At 41.6% G+C, this 20,210-nt stretch overlaps 1 protein-coding gene across 8 annotated transcripts in view; it reads left to right on the top strand.

Moving 5' to 3' along the window:
* Positions 1–20,210, top strand: part of PISD (phosphatidylserine decarboxylase) — a 59,753-nt gene that overhangs the window by 16,025 nt on the left and 23,518 nt on the right. For all 8 annotated transcript variants that reach the window (XM_071209894.1, XM_071209892.1, XM_071209891.1 and 5 more), the window contains exon 3: positions 6,557–6,732. Coding sequence is in view for 4 of the 8 variants with exons in the window: in XM_004449757.4 (XP_004449814.2) it covers positions 6,557–6,732 (176 nt within the window). In the remaining 4 variants the exon portion in view is untranslated. The remainder of the gene's footprint in view (positions 1–6,556; positions 6,733–20,210) is intronic.

Raw genomic sequence — 20,210 nt, 5'->3', positions numbered from 1 at the left:
GCAGTTACAAAAGTAATACAAATCCCATGCAGAGAAGTCCAACATACCCCTTTCTCCCTAGATACTGAGAGCTACCAATTTTTAACATTTGCCACCTTCACCATAGTCTATCCACAAGTCTTCCAATCTCTCTATCCATTTGTTTATTTATCAATCCATTTTCTGAACACTTGAGTGTAGGTTGTATACATTATACTTCTTGAACTCTTAATAATGCCATGTACATTTCCTAAGAACGGATATTCACTTTGTAATCACCTTAAGTATAGCTACCAAGTTCAAGAACTTTAACATTGATAAGTTTATAGTCTATATTCCAGTTTGTTCATATGACCCAATAACGTCCTTTTGAGCCTTTCGCCTCCCTTGTTAGCTCCCATCCAGCCTCGTATATTGCCTTTATTTTTTTGTTTTATTTTTCTCATGTATTGCCTTTAATTGTCATTGTCTCTTTAGTTGCTTTCATTCTTTTTTTAATTTTTTTAAATTGTGGGAACATACATGCTTCCCCTTCTCAACCACACCTAAACACACCATTCATTTGGATTAATCACATTCTTCATTAGGTTGAGGTACCATTACGACCCTCCAATACTAAAATTTTCACATCACCCCAAATAGAAAACAACCACAACAACAAAAAAATGCCTTATTTTGCGTTAACTCCCCATTCTCCCTGCTCTCTGCCTCTGACAGTGTATACTCTAATTTCTGTCTCTCTAAGCCTGCGTATTCTCTGATATTTTCATTGTAGTTACCATGGGGCTTACATTTAATATCCTAAGTCTCCAACAACCTGATTTGTTTTGATACATGTTTAACTTCATTAGGATATACAAACTATGTTCCTATCCCCTCTGTCCCCCTTCCCACTTTTATGTAGTTCTTGTCACAAATTGCATTTTTATGCATTATGAATCCCAAACCACTGGCTTCTCATTACATTTTATGCATTCACCTTTTAGATTCTGCAGGAAGTAAAAAGTAGAAAGTGGAGTTATAAACCAAAAATACTGATATTTGTATTGACCCATGTCATTACTCTTACTGGAGATCTTTATTCATGTGGCTTTGACCTATTGTCTATTGTCCTTTCAACTGAGACAATTCTTATAGGGGTTGGTTTTGTAGGGCATCTTTTGTAGGGGTGGTCCCACTAGACCAGCCCTATAAGATGAACACCCTCATCTTTTATTTATTTGGAAATTATTTACCCTCATTTTTGAAAGAAAATTTGCTGGATATAGAATTCTTGGTTGCCAATTTTTTGCTTTCAGCACTTTAACCATGTCATCCTGCTCCTTTTTGCCTCTGTGGCTTCCAGTGAGAAAGTAACACTTCATCTTATTGATGCTCCCTTGTACGTGACATGTTGTTTCTCTCTTGTGGCTTTCAGAATTGCCTTTGGCATTCAATAGCTTGATTATGATATGCCATGGCATGGGTCTGTTTGGGCTTTTCCTGTTTGGAGTTTGTTGAGCATTTTGGATGTGTATATTCATTTCTTTCATTAAATTTGGGAAGTTTTCAGCTTCTTTTTTTTGAGGTACCAGGGCTGGAGATTGAACCCAGGACCTTGTGTGTGGGAAGCTGGTGCTCAACCACTGAGCCGCATCGGCTCCCCTGATTTGTTTTTTTTTGTTTGCTTTTTTTTTTTTTTAGGAGGCACCAAGAACTGAACCTGGGACGTCCCATGTGGGAAGCAGGCATTCAATCCCTTGAGCCACATCTGCTCCCTACCATTGTTTTTTTGAATATTCTTTCTGCCCTTGCCTCCTCTCATCCTTCTGGGATTCCCACAATACATGTATTGGTACACATGATACTGTACTACAGGTTCCTCAGGCTCTGTTCCTTTTTCTTCTTCTTTCTGTTCCTCAGACTGGATGATTTCAATTGTCTTCAAGTTCACTGATTTTTTTCCTTCTTCTGCCAACTCTCTTTTTTAAAAAATTTTTTTAATTTCATACCCCTCCCCACTGCTGTTTTGCACTTACTGACTGCTGTGTATGTTCATTGTGTTCTCGTCTTCTTTTTAGGAGGCACTGGAAACTGAACCCGGGACTTCCCATGGGAGGGAGGCACCCAATGGTTTGAGCAACCTCTGTGCCCTCCAATCTGCTTTTTTTTTTTTTAAAGATTTATTTTTTAATTTACTTCCCCCCCCCCCCCCCCCCGTTGTCTGCTCTCTGTGTCCATTCACTGTGTGTTCTTCTGTGTCAGCCTGTATTACCTGGCAGCACTGGGAAACTACATCTCTTTTTTGTTGTGTCGTCTTGCTGCATCAGCTCTCCATGTGTGCAGCAGCACTCCTAAGCAGGCTGCACTTTTTTCATGTGGGGCGGCTCTCCTTGCGGGGAGCACTCCTTGCGCGTGGGGCTTCCCTATGTGGGGGTGCTCCTGCGTGGCATGGCACTCCTTGCATTTGGCAGTACTGCACGTGGGTCAGCTCACCACACAGGTCAGGAGGCCCTGGGTATAGAACACTGGACCCTCCTTATGGTATGTGGACGCTCTGTCAGTTGAGCCACGTCCACTTCCCTTGAACCCCCCTAGGAAATTTTTAATTTCTGTTAACTGTGGTCTTCCTTTTCTTTTTTTAAAGATTTATTTATTCCCCCCCCACCCCCATCTGCTCTCTTTGTCCATTTACTATGTGTTCTTCTGGGTCTGCTTGTATTCTCATTAGGTGGCTCCAGGAACCAATCCTGGGACCTTCAGAGTGGGAGAGAGGCTGTCATTCTCTTGTGCCACTTCAGCTCCCTGATCTGCTATGTCTTCTTATTGTCTCTCCTCTGTGTCTCTTGTTGTATCATCTTGCTGTGCCAGCTCTCCATATCAGCTGCTACTCCTGCATGGGGGGGCACTCCCACGTGGGCCGGCACTCTGTGCGGGTCAGCTCACCACATGGGCCAACTTGCCTTCACCAAGAGGCCCTGGGCATCGAACCCTGGACCTCCTATATGGTAGATGGGAGTCCAGCTGCTTGAACCACATCCGTTTTCCTATTATTGTTTTTGTTGTGGTCACCTGTTGTTCTTCTGATTTCTTTAGTTCTTTGCCCATGCTTTCCTTTAGCTCTTTTATCATATTTATAACCATTTTTATTTCCAACTTTATTTTGTATATTTAATAATTGGAAATATAAACAATTAAAAACTAAAAACAGTTGAATAAAAACATACATTTCTTGATTAAATACTGGATACCTATAAATTTTTTTAAATCATACAATATGTTACACAATATATCTGATTCATAGTAATGCAGTCATACAGTATTTGTCCTTTTGTGTCTGACTTGCTTCCCTCAACATAGTGTCCTCCAGGTTCATCCATGTTGTATGCTTTACGACTTCATTTCTTCTTACAGTTGCATAATATTCCATCATATAAATACATCACAGTTTGTTTATCCATTCATTTTTTGAAGGACACCTGGTTTGTTTCCATCTTTTGGCAATTGTGAATAATGTCACTTTGAACATCAGTGTGCAGATGTCTGTTCGTGTCACTGCTCTCAGTTCTTCTGGGTATATACCCAGGAGTGGTATTGCAGGACCATGTGGCAAATATATTCAGCTTCTTTAGGAACTGCCAAACAGTTCTCCACATTGGCTGTACCATTCTGCTTTCCCACCAACAGTGAATAAGTGTTCCTATCTCTCCACATCCTCTCCAACATTTGCAATTCTCTCTTTCATAGTGACCATTCTGATAGGAGTGAAATGATATCATTGTAGTTTTGATTTGCATTTCCCTAATCATTAGTGAGGTTGAGCATTTCTTCATGTGTTCTCTTGCCATTTGTATTTCTTCTTTAGACAAATGTCTTTTCAAGTCATTTGCCATTTTTTAATTGGGTTGTCTTTTTATTGTTGAGTTACAATATCTCTTAATATATCCTGGATATTAAACTCTTATCAGATATGTGATTTCCAAATATTTTCTTCCATTGAATGGGTTGCCTTTTTACCCTTTTGATGAAGTCCTATGAGGTGCAAAAGTGTTTAATTTTGAGGAGTTCCCATATATCTATTTTTTCTTTTGTTGCACATGCTTTGGGTATAAGGTCCAAGAAACTACCACCTACTAGAAGGCCTTGAAGATGTTTCCCTACATTTTCTTCTAGTAGTTTTATGGTCTGGCTTTTATATTTAGGTCTTAGGTCTTTGATCCATTTTGAGTTGATTCTTGTATAGGGAGTGAGATAGGGGTCCTCTTTCATTCTTTTGGATATAGATACCCAGTTGTCCCAGCACCGTTTGTTGAAAAGACTGTTTCGTCCTGTTAACATTAACTTGGTAGGTTTGTCAGACCATTTTTTAAAGCCTTTATCTGATGTGTCCCATGTCTGGTCCACCTTAGTGATGGTTTCTAATGCTTTAATCTTCTTCTTTGCTTGGGCCATCACTTTTTCCTTGTATGTTTTGTATTCCTTTGTTGAAAGCTGGAAATTTTGATATTTAATGTGTTATCACTGGAATTTAGACTCCGAGGTATATGTTCCTTAAGCTCATAACTTGTTAATGTTATGACAGATCTTTCCTTGAATGTCAAGCATACTTTGTATGCTTTAAAAAGATAGCACATTTTCCAGTCTTCACAGATTGACCTGCACAAGTGCTCTTCTTTAGAGCTTATCCATGCAGTCAGTTCAGAGAACACCTCCAGGCCAAAGCATAGGGGCCTTCCTGATCCTTTCTGTACGTGCATCTGGTCTTGGGTCATGTGCCTGGGCCCTAGGAATTCCCCCAAATGTACCTTTTTCTTACAAACAGTTTCTATGGTCCAGGACACTGTACGGTATGTTCTACAGCCAGCAGCAGTCCTAGGGCAGCCATTTGACTGTTCTCCCACAGTTGTCTGTAGCAGAGTTTGGTGAACTGCCCTCTGCTCACAGGGCAGGTTCTAGGGCAGTGAGCCCTTAGGCCACCACCAGACAGATGGGGCCAGACACACACATTCCAATTTGTGGACGAGGGTTCTCTGCTCCCTCCAGAACCAGGACCAGGGAACTGCACTGGAAGCCTGGGCTGACTCCATGCCGAGTCTGGAGGATAGGCCAACTAGGGCACCATGGGATCCTACTGCTTTGAAGTAGCCTTTTCCTTGATTTGTTACTTGATTTGTTACTGTAGTCCTTGTTACTGTAGACCTTGAACTGGTTTCTGGAGCATTGAGAAGGATACTTTGTTCAAAGCTTCTGTTGGGAGATGGAGCTCTGAAGGGTCTCACTCTACCATCTTGTTACGGGAGGGGGCTAAAACTCATTTCAGTTTTGATTTGCATTTTTCTGATGGCTAATGATGTTTAGTATGCTTTCATGTGCTTTATGGCCATTTGTATATCTTTGGAGAAATGTTTTTGCACATGCACGTACGCACACACACACACACACACACACACATATATATATTTTGGTGGGAGAGGCACCAGGGAATGAACCTGAGACCTTGTATGTGGGAAGCAAGCTCTCAACCACTGAGCTACATCTGCTCCCCTCTGCTTATATTTTAACTGGATTATTTGTCTTTTCATTGTTGAGTTTTAAGAACTTAAGAGAATTTCACGTTTGAGAATGCAAGCACCCAGTCAGAATTGGGCCTGGATTGTAAAAGCAAGATAAGAGAGCCCTGGGTGAGAAATGGTACCTGGCTTCACGTCCTAAGCCTTTTGGTGGCCTGCTGGGTAATCTTGAGTAGTTTCCTTTTTTTTTTTTTTAGATTTATTAATTTATTTCTCTCCCCTTCCCCCCCCCACCCCATTTGTCTATTCTCTGTGTCTATTTGCTGCGTCTTCTTCTTTGTCTGCTTCTGTTGTTGTCAGCCACATGGGAATCTGTGTTTCTTTTTGTTGTGTCATCTTCTGTCAGCTCTCTGTGTGTGCGGCGCCATTCCTGGGCAGGCTGAACTTTCTTTCGCACTGGGCGGCTCTCCTTACAGGGCACACTCCTTGCGTGTGGGGCTCCCCTATGCGGGGACACCCCTGCGTGGCACGGCACTCCTTACACACATCAGCACTGCACATGGGCCAGCTCCACACGGGTCAAGGAGGCCCGGGGTTTGAACTGTGGACTTCCCATGTGGTAGATGGACGCCCTAACCACTGGGCCAAGTCCGCTTCCCTTGAGTAGTTTCTTAATCTCTTTGGGATTTAGTGTTTTCATCTTAAATTTTGTGACTGAATCTCTGGTGGTGATCAAGGGGCATTATAGTTCCACAGGAAAGTTGCCCATCTGTTACTTATATGCCATCTTTATATATACATATATATATATATATATTTTTCCTTTCTCTCCCCTTCCCCCCGCCCTCCCCAGTTGTCTGCTCTCTGTGTCAATTCACTGTGTGTATATGCCTTCTTGTCTTACTGTAGTGCCTTTGAAGGTTACCCCTGCCCTATCCGACAGCTCCCAGGTCTGGTCATCTTTACTGAGGGCTCCTGAGGTGCATGGCCTTTTCCATGTTCTCCTTTTGGTACTGTGTTTGCATGACCTTTCCCTGTCCCTGTGCCCCTAGGCTCAACGTTTTCTTGTGTTTTTTTTTTTGTTACAGATGCCAGAAAAGTCCACACTGCCCCTGTCCGAACCTTGTTCCGCCTGCGCCCGCTGCCTATTCTCTTGGTGACAGGTGGAGGATATGCAGGGTACCGGCAGTATGAAAAGTACAGGGAGCAAGAGCTGGAGAAGCTGGGATTGGAGATTCCACCCAAACTTGCTGGTCACTGGGAGGTAGGAATACGGTGGAGCCACTTTGGGTTCTAATCCAGCATGGCTGCCTGTTGCCTGGTAAATTGCCCCACAGTTGAAATGCTTGAAAAAAAGTGAAATGTGCTTTCTTGGAACACATGTCTCTGGTGAGTTTTGGGCCAGAGTTGGGAGCAATACCTTTGCCATCGTGTCAGGCTTCCTCTCTGCTCCCAAACCTAACTCTGGTCCCCTCAGGGGCTCTGAGTAGAAATTTTTTGCTGCTTGAACTCCTTGACATTCATGTCATATATTGGTGTCTCTTGGCCATTCGTGCCTCCTGGGTCTGTTGGGCTTTTGTGATGTGGATTAGTACTCACCAGGAACCAGTCTGAAATCATCAAATTCCTTCATCACTGTTGCTCAAAATGCCTCCCCTCTCCCCCAGTCATACCCTTGTGATCGGGACAGCTTGCATAGTTGCTGAACCGTGTGTGATATGTAAGAAACTGTCTTACTCTTCTGCACCTCCCATGGCCCAGGACAATGCCCTGACTCAGAGGAGTTGTTCAGTAAATGTTGAAATTGATTATAAAGGTGTAAGTTTGCAAATTAACTTCTCTTTGGCTATACTTGAGCAAAATCTGAAATCACAAGGACCCATAATAGGTCCTTGTAACCCAGGCCAAAGAGGGGGGACTAAGTGAGACTTCATGGTGTTTTTGAATGGTGAATTTGGGTTTCCTCATGATCCATTCCTTATTGTTAGGCAATTCAGCTGAATGCAGTCTAGTGGGAAAAGAAGGGTCAGGCCATGGGTATGGGGGGAAGCTAAAGGCAAGGCCTGAGAGTGTTCCTCAGCAGCCACGTGGACTTGCACATATGCTAAATACCTGGTTCTCAGACACTTGAGCTGTAAAACGAGCATGTTGGACTAGAACACAACTCTCTGTGGCTCCTTCCAGCTCTAACATAATTTGTCTATGTATCTTTGTTGCCAGTGGCATTATATGCTTCATGGTATGCCTCCTTCCAAAATGCTGTTTAGGCTCTTTTCCTCCATTGGAATCCCAATGTAAGGATTTTTCTTGGTTTCCAACAGTTCTGTAGAACAGTGACTTAGTTAATTGGCCATACAAACCCAGATGTTTCTGTTACCCTAAGAGATGCCTGCCTGTCATGTATCTTCTCTTTGACTTGTTCATATGCCTTACTTTTATAATAACTGCCCAGACCAGGAAAACAAAACAACCAAAAAAACACGTTTTCCAGTTTTTCGGTAGTAAATCCCAAAATCCTTTTGGCAAATATTAATTTCATAGTGTGAGAGTCACTTTCAAAGTATGTGTATACTCTTCCCCATGAAATTAGTAGTTTCCTTCCTAAACATATCCTTCTTCTTTAGATCATGAAACATTAGGGTTATATGACTCTACTCCAGAGTTAGATCACTGCTGGCTTCTCTCTGACCCCAGTCATTTGTCAGGCTGACTTGCCCAGTGATAAGCTTGAACACTTTAAGGAAATTTCCCCCTCATTTCAAAGTTATCATAAAAGAATCTAAATTTGGTTAAAAAAAAAAAAAAAAGATATTTCCAAAGTCAGAGGTATTGAAAGACTGATAAAGGTAGTTTTTTTTTGTTTTTTTTTTAAAGATTTATTTATTTATTTAATTTCCCCCCCTCCCCTGGTTGTCTGTTCTTGGTGTCTATTTGCTGCATCTTGTTTCTTTGTCCGCTTCTGTTGTCGTCAGCGGCACGGGAAGTGTGGGTGGCGCCATTCCTGGGCAGGCTGCTCTTTCTTTTTCACGCTGGGCGGCTTTCCTCACGGGCGCACTCCTTGCGCGTGGGGCTCCCCACGTGGGGGACACCCTTGCGTGGCACGGCACTCCTTGCGCGCATCAGCACTGCGCATGGCCAGCTCCACACGGGCCAAGGAGGCCCGGGGTTTGAACCGCGGACCTCCCATATGGTAGACGGACGCCCTAACCACTGGGCCAAAGTCCGTTTCCCTGATAAAGGTAGTTTTATAGCATCCTCTGTTCGTATGATTGAGTTGATAACTGAAAGATGATTGTTTTTGAAGAGGAAGGGGTTGATTAGCTCATAAATTCTTGTGCCTGGCCAGTGGCAGAACACTGGAATAGAGTAACCCAGTTGCAGCCTGATACCCAAGGCACCAATTGGTAAAGAACCGGGTTTAAATTCAGTACTTTTCTTTTGGTTGAATAAAATGGTGCCAAGTAAGACTTAACATTTCATTTAAATAAGGGGGGAATGGTCTGGACTCAGAGTTGACATATAATTTAGAAGAAGGGGGGAGAGTCAGCAGGTGGTTAGAAGGGGAATCCTACACTGGTAGTCAGAGGCCTAGGCCTTGTCCCAGCCCAGGCCTCACCTAATTGCTGTCATCTCATGTGCAAAAGGAGAGCTATATTGGGACATATTGGTGGTTTTCAAATCTGGCTAATCCTCTAGAATTGTTGAGGGGCTCTAAAAATTATAGATTCTTTATTCTTACCCTTGGAGATTGGAAAGTCTGGGGTAATATCTGTAAAAAGCTCCCTAGGTGATTCTGATGACTGGTCAAGTTTGGGAACCCTGGGCATATGGGCCTTAAGTTTCTTCTGGGAGTTGCATTTTTGTTTGTTTTTGTTTTTTTATTTTATTTCAGTGTGGTAAAATTTATTGTGTGTATATCTTTAAGCCAGTACCATGCTGTTTTGAACACTGTAGCTTTGTAGTATGTTTCACAGCCAGGCAGTGAAATTCCTCCCACATCGCTTTCTTTTTAGAATGCGTTTGGCTGTTCAGGTGCATTTTCCCTTCCAAATGAATTTGGTAATTGTCTTTTCTATTTCTGTGAGATACATTGTTGGTATTTTGATTCATATTGCATTGAATCTGTAAAACAGTTTGGGTAGGATTGGCATCTTCACGACACTTAGTTTTCTGATCCATGAACACGGAATGTCTTTCCATTTGTTTAGATCTTCATTGATTTCTTTATAAGTGTTGTTTTATAGTTTTCTGCACATGGATCCTGTACTTCTTTGGTTAAATTCATTCCTAGGTATTTGAGTCTTTTTGTTGCTATTGTAAATAGAATTTCACACACACACACACATACACACACACCCAGTTTCCTCCTCAGATTGTTCAGTACTAGTGTACAGAAACATTACTGATTTTTGTGTGTTGATCTTGTATCCTGCCACTTTGCTGAATTCGTTTGTGAGCTCAACTAGTTATGCTGTAGACATTTCAGAGTTTTCTAAATATAGGGTCATGTCATCCACAAATAGTTTTACTTCCTCTTTTCCTATTTGGATGCCTTTAATGTTTTTTTGTTTTTTTTTTTTTCTAATTGCTCTAGCTAGAACTTCTAGCATAATGCTGAATAATAGTGGTGACGGTGGGGATCCCTGTCTTATTCCTAATCTTAGAAGGAAAGCTTTTAACGTTTCCCCATTGAGTGTGATGTTGGCTATGGGTTTTTCATATATGCCCTTTATCATATTGAGGAATTTTCCTTCTATTCCTGTTGTTAGAAGTATTTTTATTAAGAAAGGATGCATGAGTTTGTTGGATGTCTTTTCTGCATTGATTGAGATGATCATGTGTTTTTTTCCTTCAGTTTGTTGATATGATATATTACGTTGATTGTTTTTCTTATGTTAAACCACTCTTGCATACCAGGAATAAATCCCACTTTGTCATGGTATATAACACTTTCGATATGCTGTTGAATTCTATTTGCAAGTATTTTGTTGAGAATTTTTGCATCTATGTTCATTAGAGAGATTGGTCTGTAATTTTCTTATAATGTCTTTATCTGGCTTTGGTATGAGGGTGATTTTGGCTTCATAAAATGTGTAATTTTCCCTCCTCTTCAATTATTTTGAAGAGTTTAAACAGGATTGGTCTTGAGGAGTGGATGTGGCTCTAGTATTTGGGTGACAACTCCAATATGGGAGGTCCTGGGTTCCACAAGGGTCTCATGTCTTGGGGGGTGGGAATGAAGGGGATAAAAAAATAAAAAATAAACAAGAGATTGGTGTTAATTCTTCTCAAAATGCTTGGTAGAATTCACCAATGAAGCCATCTGGTCCTGGACTTTTCTTTGGGAGATTTTTAATGATGGATTCAATCTCTTTAAATGTGATTGGCTTGTTAAGTTCTTGTACTTCTTGTAGTATCAGTGTAGGTTGTGTGTGCATTTCTAGGAATCTGTCCCATTTTATCTAGATTGTCTAGTCGACATACAGATTCTCATAATATCCTCTTATGATCCCTTTTATTTCTGTGGGGTCAGTTGTAACTTCCCCCTTTCATTTCTGATTGTATTTTTTTGTGTCTTCTCTTTTTTTTTCCTTTTTTAGTCTAGCTAGGGGTTTGTCAACTTTATTGATCTCAAAGAACCAGCTTTTGGTTTTATTGATTTTCTCTATTGTTTTTTGTTCTCAATTCCATTTATTTCTGCTCTAATCTTTATCTTTCCTTCTGCTTGCTTTGGATTGGTTTGCTGTTCTTTTTCTGGTTTCTCCAGTTGTTTTTTAGCTCTTTCTTCTTTTTTAATATAGGTGTTTAGAACTATATATTTCCCTCTCAGCAGTGCCTTTGCTGTATCCCATAAGCTTTGATAAGTTGTGTTCTCATTTTCATTTGTCTAAGTATTTACTAACTTCACTTAAAATTTCTTCTTCTACCCACTGATTATTTAGGAATGTGTTGTTCTGTCTCCACACATTTCTGATTTTACTTCTTTCCCGTCTATTGTTGATTTCCAGTTTCATTCCATTATGATCTGAGAAGGTGCATTGTATAATTTCAGTCTTTTTACATAATTTGAGACCTGCCTTGTGACCCAACATATGGTCTATCCTGGAGAAAGATCCATGAGATCCATGAACACTTGAGAAGAATGTATAACCTGCTGAGCTTGAGTGCAATGTTCTGTATATTTCTTTTAGGTTTAGCTTGTTTATCATATTGTTCAGGTTCGCCTTTTCCTTGTTGATTTTCTGTCTAGTTGTTCTGTCTAATGATGTAAGTGTGTGTTGAAGTCTCCAACGATTATTGTAGATATGTCTGTTTATCCCTTTAGTTTTGCCAGTTTGTCTCATGTATTTTGGGGCACCCTGGTTAGGTACATAGATATTTACGACAGCTATATCTTCCTGGTGGATTGTCCATTTTATTAATATATAATGGCCTTCTATGTCTCTTATAACTTTTTTGCATTTAAAGTCTGTTTTGTCCGATATATTATTTTAAATTCATTCTGTCAGCCTCTGTCTTTGGATTGGGGAGTTTAATCCATTCACATTCAATGATACTACTGTAAATGGATTTTTACTTTCATTGTTTTATTCTTCGGTTTTCTTTTGTCATATCTCATCTTCATCTGTCTTTTTACACTTTGGTTATCCTTTCATCTATTCTTGTCTTCTGTACTCTCCCCCAAGCCTCTATTTCTTGTCTTTTTCTTTCAGGTTGTAAGGCTTCCTTTAATAGTAATATTTCCTGCAAAAGTGGATTGTTTTTTTATGAACTCTATTAGTTGCTATGTTTTTGTGAATATTTTAAACTTTGTATTTGAAGGACAGTTTTGCTGGATAAAGAATTCTTGGCTTACAGTTTTTCTCTTTCAGTATTCTAATTGTATCATCTTCTTGCTTTCATGGTTTCTGATGAGAAATCCACACCAAGTCTTACTGGGCATCCCTTGTATGTGATGGTTTGCTTCTCCCTTGCTGCTCTCAGAATTTTCATCTTTGACATTTGACATTCTGAGTAGCGTGTCTCTTCCAATTTATTCTGTTTGGGGTCCTGTGCTTCTTGGACATGTAAGTTCATTTCTTCATGAGAGTCCCATGACACGTATGTTTTTGCATTTCATGTTATCATTCAACTCCCTGAGTCCCTGCTCAATTTTTTCCATTTTCTGTTCTCCTGTCTTCAATTTCAGCTGTTCCTACTTTTGTGTCACTTATTTTTCTATAATTTCAAGTCTGTTGTTGTATGCCTCCGTTTTTTTTGTTTTTTTTTTTCTATTTATTTATTAAAACATTTTTTGGGGGAGGTGCCGTGGATTGAACCCAGGATCTCATATATGGGAAGCAGTGCTCAACCACTGAGCTACATCTACTCCCCAGTAAGAGTTGTTTTGTTTTGTTTGTTTTTAGGAACAAACCCGGAAAGTATAGGAAGCAGGCATTCAACCACTTAGGCTATATCTGCTCACCTCTAATGTGTTTTTTATCTCACCTATTGTGTCTTTCATTCCCATGAGCTCTGTTACTTTTCTATTCAGACTATCAAATTCTTTGTGCTTGCTCAGTGTCTTCTTGATGTCTTTATCTCTAGCCATATTGCCTTTCAATTCATTAATTTGATTTTGAATTCACCTCATTGATTAGTTGTCCCAAATCCTGTGTCTCTTCTGGGGCCATATTCCTTTTCTTGGGCCATTTCTTCTGTTTTCTTAGTATGACTTGTAATTTTTGGCTAATGTCTAGGTATCTGATTAGGATGGTGAGTTTACTCAAATACTCAATTTCTTTTTCTTTTGTAGGGCTTTAGTGGCAGGAGGCTGAGTGTTACTGCTTTTCTTTGATTCTCAGTTCATTCTGTTCTGTGTTTTAGGATTGTCCCTGTTAATTGCTCAGATCCAGGCCCTGGACCTAGTGATGGGTTGCAGACTCACTTCCACAGATCTTGGGGAAGGAGGCTGTAAGGCTGGACAAAGCATCTCAGTGTTATAGAGAAACCTGCCTGGAAGCTAAGATTCTTGTAATTAAAACTTTCTCAGAGGGAGTTCTCCAACCTTTGGTGGCCACCCCCTCTCCCTTCCTGGGTAGGAAATAATTCCACTCCCCTCTGTGTCCTCAACAACCAATCCCAGTCAGTAGAGAGGGAGATTGAGAGAGTCAGATCTCTTTAGTCCCTTGCTGGCTCCCAAGGCAAACAATGGCATGATCCCACCTGGCCTGGAAGGGTTCCTGGGACACAACAGACCAAATTTGTAGTTCAGAATCTGAGTCAGCCTTAGGTTGAGTCCCTTTTTCTCCCCTTTCCTGGGGAGTTGGATCCTTGAATCCCCCTTTGTAGTCACTGAGAATTCAAAAGTGTCTATAGGATGGGGTAGGATGCTGGCAGTTGAAGTTGTAACTTTTAACTCACAGTTTTGACATTGTGATTCTTTTCCTTTGTCCCTCTCTTTTCTGAATGGTGTCAAACCTTCCCCTGGTGTCCTAAACCCTAGAAGATTTTTTTCTCGGGCCATTTCTGCCTGTCCTCTAGTTATTTCTCTGGGAGTGAAGAGAATCCTGTGTCTTTATAGCCCGCCATCTTCCTGGAAGTTCCCTGGGCTGCTGCTGCTGCCACTGCCTCCTCAACCTCTATAGCAGTTTCCCCCAGAAATTGTACCTGGCTTCTTACTGGCCTCGTAGCTACAGCTAGAGGCTTTAGCTCCTGGGAAATGGAAAAAAATTTTTTTTTAGTTACTGGGGTCTGGGGATTGAACCTGGGACCTTATTTGTGGCGTTCAACCTCTGAGCCACACCAGCTCCCCTGGGTTGCTTTTTTCATTTGTTTTGCATGTTGTTCAATCTTCTTTTTTCAGGAGGTACTGGCAGCCAAACCTGGGACCTCCTATATGGGAGACAGGAGTTCAACTGCTTGAGCCACATCCAATCCCTCAATTTCTAATAAATAAAATATTGAAATCATGCAAAGTATCTTCATGGAGCATAATGGAAAAGAGCTGGAAATCAATAAGGAAGGAAAACTGGAAAAGTTATGAATTTTGAAAATTAAACAATACACTATTAAACAACCATATTTTAAAGAAGAAATAACAAGGAATATTAGGAAATATCTTAGATGAACAAAAATATAACCTATGGGGGAAGTGGATGTGGCTCAAGCAATTGGGTTCCCATCTGCCATATAAGAGATCCAGGGTTCAATGCCCAGGGCCTCCTGGTGAAGACAAGCTGGCCCATGTGCAAGTTGGCCCACGAGGAGTACTGCCCTGTGCAGGAGTGCTGCCCCACACAGGAGTGCTTGCCCACGCGGAGAGCTGGTGCAGCAAGATGACACAACAAAAAGAGACACAGAGGAGAGAGAATAGGAGGCACAGTAGACCAGGGAGGTGAGGTGGCGCAAGGGAATGATCGCCTCTCTCCTACTTAAGAAGGTCCCAGGATCAGTTCCTGGAGCCACCTAATGAGACTACAAGCAGACACAGAAAAACACACAGTGAATGGACACAGAGAGCAGACAATGGAGGAATGGGGGAGAAATAAATTTAAAAATCTTTGGAAAAAAACTTGTGAGATGCAGCAAAGGCAGTTTAGAGAGAAATTTATAGCTCTAAATGCTTGCATTAAAAAATAAGAAAGGGAAGCGGACTTGGCCCAGTGGTTAGGGCATCTGTCTTCTACATGGGAGGTCCGCAGTTCAAACCCTGGGCCTCCTTGACCTGTGTGCAGCTGGCCCACGCACAGTGCTGATGTGCGCAGAGTGCCGAGCCACGCAGGGTTGTCCCCCGCATAGGGGAGCCCCATGCGCAAGGAGTGTGCCCTGTAAGGAGAGCCACCCAGCGCGGAGAAAAATGCAGCCTGCCCAGGAATGACGCCGCACCAATCCTTCTCAGACTCTTCAAAAAAAAATAGGAGAGATTACTTCCTAACTCACTGTATAAGGCCAGCATTACCCTGACACTGAAGCCATTATAAAGACAGCATAAGAAAAGAAAATTACAGGCCAGTATCCCTTATGAATACAGATATTCTCAACAAAATACTGGCAAACTGAGTCCAACATGATTATACACCATGACCAAGTGGGATTTATTCCAGGAATGCAGAGATGATTCAACATAAGAAAATCAATGTAATACACCACAATAGAATTGGGGAAAAAAAAAAAAAGCCCAGGTGATACAATAAAGGCATTTGACAAAATCCAATATCCTTTCATGATAACATTCAGAAAACTAGGAATAGAAGGAAACCACTTCATCATGATAAAAGCATTGTTCATATTCAGTGGTAAAAGACTGAAAACTGTTCCCCCAAGATCTGGAACAAGATATTCCACATTATTCAATATAGTACAGAAAGTTCTAGCCAGAAAAATCAGGAAAAGAAAAGACATAAAAGGCATCCAAATTGGAAAGAAATAAATCATTTCCATTTGCAGATGGTCCTATATATAGAACATCCCAAAGAATCCACGGGAAAGTGCCTAGAACTAATAAATTGAGCAAAGTTTTAGGATATGAGATAAACACACAGAAGTCGGTTGGGTTCCAATACACCAATAATGAGATATCTGAAAAAAATAAGACAATTCCATTTTGAAGTTGGGGAAAAAAACCAAAAACAATTCTATTTACAGTAGCATCTACAAAGATAGAAATAAATCTAACTAAAGATGTGAAAGACTTTTGCACTGAATATTACAAAGTATTTCTGAAAGAAATTAAAGATCTAAATAAATAGAAAAACATGCAGTGTTTATGGATTGGAAGAATTAATATTGTTAAGATGTCAATACTGCCTACAGTGATCTTCATATTCAGTGCAATCCCTGTCAAAATTCTAGCAACCTTTTTTGCATAACTGTAATAAACCAGCCCTCAGATTCATATGGAGAGGACTTCTAGAAGATGGAGGATTAGAGAGGCTGAAGGATCACTTCTCTCCCAGAAAAAAATAGCTAAGGTACAGACAGAGACTGTTTGAAAGGCTCCTCTGGGGCTCAGGACACCAGGGGAAGGCGAAACACTCCCCAGAAGAGAAAGGGACAAAGGAAAGGAGTTTCAGTTGGCCGAAAAAAATCCTGTGAGTAGAGCTGCAAACGTAGCAGTGGGCGCCCTTCCCCCCACCTGTGGAACAAATAGTCTGTAAACAGCAACCGCTGTGGAGTGCAGTGGCTGGGGACTGAGGGAGTTGCAGGGATCCTCTTTCCCAAGAAAGGGGAGAGGGAGGGAAATAGCCTAAAGCAAATTCAGACTTTGGCTAGTGAAGTTGGTCTGCTGCATTGGAGGGGTCCCACACTTGAGTGGCCGCCTGTTGGGGCCGTGACATTGTTTGCCCTGAGAGCCAACAGGGAGCTAAAGATAATTTGCCATCTCAAGCACCCTCCCTACTGACCCAATTGGTTGCTGAAGAGGCAGAGGGAGGGAGAGATGGTGTGACTGGCCAAGGGTAGAGAACAGCCTCTGAGAAAGTTTGTGAGGCTTGGTCAGCCCTGAGTACATTGTTTCTGTACTGCCCACCCAGCTGAGGAGTTAACACTGAATGCACTCCCCCCAGCACCTGAGGTCTAAGCAGAGAGGTCTGCCAAAGAGCATCATCTGCTGGCAGACCAGAAATGTACACGAAAAGGGAAAAATAATAAAGAAAAGAGGCAAGCAAGTAACTTTTCTGCCCTCCTCTCCAAGGTCCTGCATCTCATTACTGGGTCCTTAGCCCTGGTTTGAGCAGTAAAATAGGGGCAATCTTAAATATCTAGAACAAGTTGTACTGAGAGTCAAGGAACAGTGGTAGCGTAGCACACAGCTACTTAACAGTAAATGCCTAGGCAGGAGAGAGAAACCAAACATCACAGTAAACTCGGCATCAGTATCTTATGCCTAGACATCAGCAAAAATTACAAGCTATACCATGAAAAAGGAAGATATGACTAAGGCAAATGAACAAATCAGAGCTCCAAATGAGACATAGGTCTTGAAACAGCTTTTCAGTGAAGTTCATACAAATCTCCTAAGTCAGATCATGGAGTTGAAAGACAACATGGCTAAAGAAATAAAAGACATTAAGAAGACACTGAGGAAAGCAGATGGGGCTCAAGTGATAAGGCCTCTGCCTACCGTATGGGGGGACCCAGATTTGATCCCTGTGGCCTCCTTGTGAAGAAGAAGAGAAAGCATGCCCACGTTGCGAGCCAGTGCCCATGCAAGTCAGACACGCAACAAGATGATGATGCCACAAAAGAGAGACAAAGGGGAGAGTCAAGGTGAAGCACAGCAGAGACCAGGAACTGAGGTGGTGCAGTTGACAGGGAACCTCTCTCCACATTCGAGGTCCCCAGGATTGAATCCCAGTGAATCCTAGAGGAGAAAGATGAGAAGACAAAAAGAGAAATAGATATGGAAGATCACACAGCAAATGGACAGAGACAGCAAAAGCAGCAGGGAGGGGGAGGGGAAAGGGAAGGGGAAAAAAAAGAAGACCGAGTGGGCGCAAAGAAAAATTTGAAATCTTGGGTAGCAAAATAACAGAGCTTATGGGAATAAAAGACAAAATAAGTGAGATTAAAAATACAGTACAGGGAAGCGGATTTGGCTCAACTGATAGAGTATCCATCTACCATATGAGAGGGCCAGGTCCTCCTGACCTGTGTGGTGAACTGGCCCACATGCATTGCTGATGCACACAAGGAGTGCCATGCCATGCACAGGTGCCCCCCATGTAGGGGAGCCCCACATGCAAGGAGTGTGCCCTGCAAGGATTGCTGCCCTGCGCAAAAAAAGCACAGCCTGCCCAGGAGTGGTGCCGCACACATGGAGAGCTGACGCAGCAAGATGACACAACAGAAAGAGACACAGATTCCTGGTGCCATGGACACAGAAGAACACACAGTGAATGGACGCAGAGAGCAGACAGTGGGGCGGGGGGGGGGGGAGAAATAAATAAATAATAAAATGTAAAAAATATATATAGTACAGTCACAAAACAGATTTGAAATCATGGAAGAAAGAATCAGTGATATAGAGGAAAGGCCTGAACAGAGAAAATAATGGGAAAAAATTGAGCCAGGGGCTCAGGGAGTTGAATGATGACACGAAGGGCACCAAATATGTGTTATGGAAGTTAAAGAAGGAGATGAGAAGGGAAAAGGGGCAGAAAGAGTATTTGAGGAAATAACAGCTGAAAATTTCCCAACTCTCATGAAAGATATGAATATAGTGTCCAAAAAGCATGGGATTCTCCAGTTAGAATAAATCCAAATAGACCTACCCCAAGACACATAATATGCAGAATGCTAAATGCCAAAGATAGAAAAAAATTCTGAAAGCAGCAAGGGAAAAGCGAAACAACACATACAAGGAGTCTCTAATAAGACTAAGTGTGGGGAAATGGATGTGGCTCAAGCAGTTGGGCTCCCGTTTACCATATAGGAAGTCCAGGGTTCAATGCCCAGGGCCTCTTGGTGAGGGCAAGATGGCTCACGCAGAGAGCTGGTGCAGCAAGGTGACATAATAAGAGACACAGAGGAGAGACAATAAGAGACGTAGCAGAAAAGGGAGCTGAGATGAAGTGGCGCAAGAGAATGATCGCCTCTCTCCCACTCCAGAAGGTCCCAGTATAGGTTCCAGGAGCCGCCTAATGAGAATACAAGCAGACACAGAAGAACACACAGTGAATGGACACAGAGAACAGAGAACAGGGAGTGGGGGGTGGGGATGGGGGGTTGGGTGGGCAGGATAGGATATGAGGGAGGAAAAAAAAAGACTTAGTGTGGATTTCTCTTCAGAAACCAGGGAGGCAAGAAGGTAGTGGTATGATGTAATTAGAGCACTGAGAGAAAAAAGCTGCCAGCCAAGAATTATTTATCCAGAAAAATTGTCCTTTAAATATCATGGTGAACTTAAAAATATCCACAGATAAACAGAAACTAAGTGAGTTTGTAAACAAGAATCCAGCTCTGCAGGAAACACTAAAGGGAGTTCTGCAGCCAGAAAAGGTAAGAGAGAAGAGAGGCTTGGAGGACAGTGTAAAAGTGAAAGCTATCAAAGTATAACCAAAAAGGTAAAAAGATGGACAAAAATAAGACATGACATATGAAAGCCAAAGGATAAAATGGCTGAAATAAGTGATGTCTGTACAGTAATAACATTAAATGATAATGGATTGACATCCCCTCCCCCATCAAAAGACAAAAACTGACAGAATGAATAAAAATACATGAGCCATCCATATGCTGTCTACATGAGACTCACTTTAGACCCAAGGATACAAATAGACTGAAAGTGAAAGGTTGGAAAAAGTTATTTCATGCAAATAGTAACCAAAAGAGTACAGCAGTAGCTCTCCTGGTTTCAGACAAAACAGACTTTGAATGCAAAAAATGGTATGAGATGTAGAAGGTCATTATATATTAATAAAACAGACAATCCACCAGGAAGGAGTAACAGTCATAAATACCTATGTACTTAACTGGGGTGCCCCAAAATACATGAGGCAAACTTTGGCAAAACTGAAAGGAGAAATAGAGATCTCTACAACAATAGTTGGGACTTCAACACGTCTCACACATCAATAGAAAGAACTAGACACCACCACCTACCACAAGGTCTTTAAGATGTTTCCCTACATTTTCTTCTAGAAGTTTTATGGTGCTGGCTTTTATATTTAGGTTTTTGATCCATTTTTAGTTGATTCTTGTATAGGGAGTGAGATAGGGGCCCTCTTTCATTCTTTTGGTTATGCATGTCCTATTCTCCCA

Source organism: Dasypus novemcinctus, chromosome 19 (genome assembly GCF_030445035.2).
Source record: "Dasypus novemcinctus isolate mDasNov1 chromosome 19, mDasNov1.1.hap2, whole genome shotgun sequence".
In the NCBI taxonomy this organism is placed as follows: domain Eukaryota; kingdom Metazoa; phylum Chordata; class Mammalia; order Cingulata; family Dasypodidae; genus Dasypus; species Dasypus novemcinctus.
Note: the sequence above shows the minus strand (reverse complement) of the source record. Positions and strands in the feature narration are given on the sequence as shown.